This window comes from Dermacentor silvarum, chromosome 9, assembly GCF_013339745.2.
Source record: "Dermacentor silvarum isolate Dsil-2018 chromosome 9, BIME_Dsil_1.4, whole genome shotgun sequence".
In the NCBI taxonomy this organism is placed as follows: Eukaryota; Metazoa; Arthropoda; class Arachnida; order Ixodida; family Ixodidae; genus Dermacentor; species Dermacentor silvarum.
The window spans coordinates 97,107,964-97,113,575 of record NC_051162.1 but is presented as its reverse complement, the minus strand read 5'-3'; the positions used below and the strand labels follow the sequence as shown (position 1 = coordinate 97,113,575).

The window sequence follows — 5,612 nt, the reverse complement described above, 5'->3', positions numbered from 1 at the left end:
GACTGTGTCCCCGACGCAGACGGCTTTCATACTACAGCGGCCCAGGTGGGAGCGCGGGGCCACCCAGGCGCTGTTTTCGCGGTTTAGTTCGCGTTGATGCGAGACGCAGTACGAAGGTCAATTTGCTCGCTCCCGCGCTTCAGCACTCTAGCGTTTTAACAGCGAGTTTTCGCGATCATTGAGTGAGATGTGTTCATGTTTGCTTGTTCGCGCGTGACAACATGCTTGTTCATTCAGTTAGTATATCTAGGTTTAAAGTTTATACGGCCGATAAAACTTCTTCGTATAGCTGTCCATTAATTTGCTATCGCAATCGACGCTTCGCCTTTCGGGCAGAACTGCGACCTTTTATTCATACTCACATTAATTGCCACTTCTGTCAGTACTCACGTCCAGTCGCACACTACATTACTCCCTAACACTCCACTTCACGCATGCGAAATGAGTGTGGTCAGAGTACTTGTGAGTATGCCAACCTATGCCCAGTCATGCCTATGCCTATTTTTCTTGTAGCAATCACTCAATGCATTTCAAGCAAAGTAACATTACATTCCAGGTTCTTCATGCTGGGAGCCTTCTTCATGAACGTCGTCGTCAGCGCACATATGACAATGAGCACAGCAGCATTCGGGAGCAACTACTACGTGGACCTCCTGAGGGTGACAACTATTCTCGGAAATTTTTTCTTCTTCTTCTACGACATGCTCCATTCGTTCACCTTGAGACCTTGCTGCGAAGTGTTGATCGCATACGTACGACACCAACATGCCACAATTCGGGCAGTTCTTCCCATGGAGGATGGTGCGATCACCCGCTCTCTGGGAATGTCGGGAGTAGCGGAACTTCAAAGGGTTAAGTCAAACCTACGTTCTATTGGAAAGCTTCGGGAACTTCTCAACGACATCTGGCAGTACTCTCTAGCGGTATCATCGGCCTCTCTGCTTATCGTCGGATGTATCTGCGTCTACTGCACTTTCGATAGCGGGATGCCCCTGAATCAAATCCTGTTGACCTTGTCATACTTTGTATACTCGGCTCTGGACTTTGTAGACGTGGCCCACTTGAGCGATGCGATGGCCAGCGAGGTAAGTGTTTGAGGACTCAAATGGCCTCGCACTGCGATGACCCTTTCGTTCTGAAGTAAATATCGCCTTTCTTGTTCTTTTAAAGGTTCGAGCTTTGAAGGACACACTAGCGATGGCATCCATGCATCGGAGCTCCGCTGATGAGTTGCGCCAGGTACTTGCTTATGTTACCTTTGCCATTCCCCAACAGTGGGTGATTAAGAAAAACCTGGGGCTGAAGCCAACATTTCGACAGAGGGACTTGTCTTTGTCGTGGGAACAGCTGCTTTCCTTAAATTGACAGTTATTCAGCTCATTTACCCTTCCTCGATGGGCGAGGACTTTAAGCAGGCATGATAGAGAGAGCAAGTTGGAGGCTGGCTGAGAGAACTGGTAGCGCAGGTCGGCAGAATTAAAACCTAGCGGATTTCCGCTGAACTATAACATCAAGGTCGGCAGAATAAATGGAGAGTCACTAACATTCACTCCAAAATATTTTCGCAGACTATGTACTCAGCCTCACTTTTGTGTACTCATACTCATAGGACACTCACCCCCCTTCCTACTCACACCCAGCAGCACTCGCATTCATAATCATTTCCATACGCGCTTCCCGGCATCCACTTGGGCTCATACCAGCGTCCACTCCCACCAAGTGGCACTCAGTCACATACACATTCACCACTTCCGCTCGCACTCGCTGACAGTAACTCGCGTTCATGCTTACGACCACTCAGAATTAGTGTTACTGACTGATTTGTGCTCGCATTACCTGCACTAACTCACGTTCACACACACGTCATCTGCAACCCTTCTTCGCTCTCTTAAGCTCTATCGTATGCCTGTGAAATGAGTCTGGAGCGAGTACAAGTCAGCGTAGTTGAATGAATATGCCGATTTATGAGAGCAAGTGTTCAAAAGGAACAGAGTAGCAGCCTCCACCTTTCTCTTTTCTGCCGAGATAAGCTACTTCACCGTGTGTGCAGAGTAGAGCTATAGTAAAGATACCACGTTGGAAACTGTTGTTGCCGTGACAAGTCGCCTTGTCGAAACGTATGCTCCAGGCTGACACGTTTCTTGGTGGGCCTCGTTGATCACTTCATGCTTTTTTTAACTCTGTTACGTTCCGCATGACAGAATAATGCTAAAGTTGTGAGCCATTTGACTGTAGTCGCATTTTCAGGGATACCAACGTTCTTTAGGTTTTCATTATCTGTTCTGTTGTAGCTGTGCAGACGCTGTTTACTCTGCAATTCCGCTGAAAGGCCTCGTTGATCGTGTCAAGCTACTGATGCAGCTTTTAGCCCCAAACATCTATCTATCGTGTACACCGGGTAATTTTTTTGTTTGACAAACTAAGGTCACCAAACTATTTATCCCCTATAACGTATGTAACGCACGCGCTCCAAGTTGAAGCAAAATATCCTGTGTTTACGTTCTGAATTATTTTCTATTACCTTTTAGACAAATAATTAAGAGGCATCTATGCAAGCTTAGGTGGCTTACATGATTCTGGACAGCAGTGAGCTTCCGCATTGCTTAGACCTAGCAGGTGTCGTCGCTTCATGCTTCCGGTCGTTGTCGTCAGCCCTTCATGCTGCCGAGCAGGTTATAATTGAAAGGGGTATTGAAATAAATATAAAGCTATTGTGATAACTATTTCTTTATTGCTACAAAGATAAAAATTATGTTTGCACCAGTATTCCCAGATTAATGTTAAACAATTACAATTTTAATCTGCGCAGGTTGCCAATCTCTACATTTCCATCTGCCCTGAAGACATGTCCCTGAGCGGGGGCAACTTCTTCACGCTTGACTTACCTCTGCTTGTGTCGGTAAGACCTTCCTCTTAATGCGCGTGAAAGTAAAGTAGCCTTCTCAACAAAATAGTGTCATGAGCCAGTTGTCCCGTGAAAGAAGGGGACGTTCTCGCAGTGCAGCTGTCGAATATCTGCTAGTACAGTTTCCGAGAATAATCGATTATTAGCATTCACTACAAGATGACGGGCGTTCGTTGCCACATGACCAGTTTTTACACATTATTAACATGTAGTTGCCAGTTTTTAAAGAAATTTGCATCCTTTATTGCTTGTTTCGAATGCATACCTGCTCAATGCTGACAATTTTTCTTCGTCGTCTACACGTGCTCAACACCTGCTATAGCCGAGAAAGGGGCTGAAATATGTGAAAATAAAGCGTATAACTACATAAAAGATGTCTTAGGTGGAGTTTCAGTGTGCGATTTGCTACCATATACTCGTATTCTTCATTTGTTGCGCCTTCAACAAATTATGAAGTAGAAATAAAAAAAATGGTTCTACAAAAAATCAGTTAAAAATCTGAGCTACGTACCCTTTGCCACCCCTCCTTGCTTTCCTCGATTACATCTCTTTGTCTGGCTGACTGCTGCGGTACTCATTATTTTATTTCATTTGTGATAAATTTCACGTTTAAATAATAATTTGGTTATAATATCACTCAGAGACCCAACTTCAACAGCTGGTTTGTGCCATTCATAAGGGAAATCATCGCAATTTTCGCCGTTGTGGTCCCACTTCCTCTCTACATGAGTTAAAGGCAAATAAACATTTATTTAACACAGCCGCATATTATCCACCGCTGCTTGTTGACTACGCTCCCATAAAGCAAATATACGCTGATTACGGACTCTGTGTACACTTCATTGTCTATAAGCTACGTGATTTAAGGTATACTATAGCTTTCGTCATTAACAAATGCGCATAGTCTACAACAGTCTGTTTCTGTGTAGAAATCCTTTGTGTGTTCTTTTTTTATTTTGGCCATCGAGCTATATAGAACGGATTACCAGGTCACTAGATGGGCGTCTATTCTGTACATATGCCTGCATAGAAGCTGGAATTACCATAGTGAACTGTGCCGCAAGAACCGGAGTAGAAGAAAGAGACACAATCGCTACACTTACAACGGCAATTTTATTAGCTCACCGTGAGCTAACGTAAAACAAGGCACGCACCCTCAAGCGTTGTGCAACATAAAAAGTTTCAACAAAAACCAAAACATCAAGAAAAGTGTGAAAGATAATAACGATCGAAATATCAGCCGGGTTTGGGTTTACAGAAGGCTCAATCAATGGGGAATAAATTCAAGAACACTCGTGTACCAATATTTATGTTCACGTTAAAGAACCCCAGTTGGTTAAAATTCTTACGCAGTCCACCACTACACCGTGCTAACAGCTTGCTTTCCCTCAGAGACTGTTCGATCATGATGTTGTACCGTGCTTGCGTGCGCGTAATAACATAATTCAATTCAAATCAAAATACTTATTCCAACATTACAAGGGAACTTCAATGTTGAGGATGACAGGTAAAAAGCCTTCTTGAGGTTTTTTTCGCGATTTTTCGCGTCTTTCTTTTACCCGGTCAAAATAAAGACGCGATGTGTAATTTGATGGAAACATCTTATTTTTAGAATTCTACAATTATCTACACCTTTTGAATTGACATCTCGATGGACTAGAACAATTATAAAGTTAGTATATTACTTTTACTTAACTGATTAGACGTTTCGGAATAAAAATAGCGGTGGTTTCTCAAGCGGTCGGCGAACAACACGTACCTAGTCTTATTCGGGTAGAAAAATGTGTTTTATGCTAAACTCGTTACATGGTAGCTGGAAAGCCCTGTATATGTGCGTATGGACAGTTTCGCACGCAGGATAGCAGAAGTGAGCCGGCAGCCTGAAGAAACTTCCTGTTATGTGCTTTATCTATATTTAACGCCGGAAGGAAAAACGAGTTTTTTCGTTGTTAACATGTACGGAAAACATTTCTTTACGTTTTCAAATAAAGCAAACGCGCATAATGCACCAAGATTATAATTTGTATTTCGTATAACTTACAACAAACCTGCCTTGAAAAAGTGTGATTCTGGACCGGAGGAAATGTGTTGAAGATAATTGATAATTGAGTTCAAGATAACTAGCTGCTGCTGGCAGCTTTTTTTTTTTACCCGCTAACACTTGCGAAATAAGTTTGTGGATGAAATCTTAAGCCGCCCCAGGGCTCTTTGAAACAGTAATAGGTTGCATATATTATGCTAAAATTAAAGGATGTTCGCACAATTTATAGACCCTGTCGCTATCGGCGTTTCACTTTTTTTACGTTTTCGGGTCTTTATTCGCACGATAACAGTTTCTCCATAAATAATTTGCCTTACAGATTGGTGGCTCTATTATCACCTACTCCGTCATTCTGGTACAAACGAGCGACGATAAGGAACACCTTCAAGTTGCTCATACAAACCACAGTTCATTGGGTACATTGTGAGTTCTACATCTAAAGGAGCCACGCTTTCCTCTGTGCCAGCGAGAAGAAAAAAAATAAAAGAACTTCCAAGGGTATGTCATTGCATCATTTCCAATGGAGTGTGAACTTTATTACTTGTGAAATGTTAATGGTCAGTAGAGTCGACACTGCGGTGTCTTCTGTCACCTTCTTGTAAGGGCTAATGTCGGTGTTGAAATAAATGTTACTTTTTGATGTTAATTGCGGGTATTCTTGCATAC

General features: G+C 42.9%; 1 protein-coding gene across 1 annotated transcript; it reads left to right on the top strand.

Annotated features, from left to right (window-relative positions):
* Positions 1 to 578: 578 nt before the first annotated feature.
* Positions 579 to 5,395, top strand: LOC119464855 (uncharacterized). The gene is made up of 4 exons (XM_037725752.2): positions 579 to 1,085; positions 1,171 to 1,239; positions 2,810 to 2,899; positions 5,266 to 5,395. Exons 1-4 carry the CDS (start codon positions 582 to 584, stop codon positions 5,371 to 5,373), a joined length of 771 nt encoding a protein of 256 aa, XP_037581680.2. The 5' UTR covers positions 579 to 581; the 3' UTR covers positions 5,374 to 5,395.
* The last annotated feature ends 217 nt before the right edge of the window (positions 5,396 to 5,612 follow it).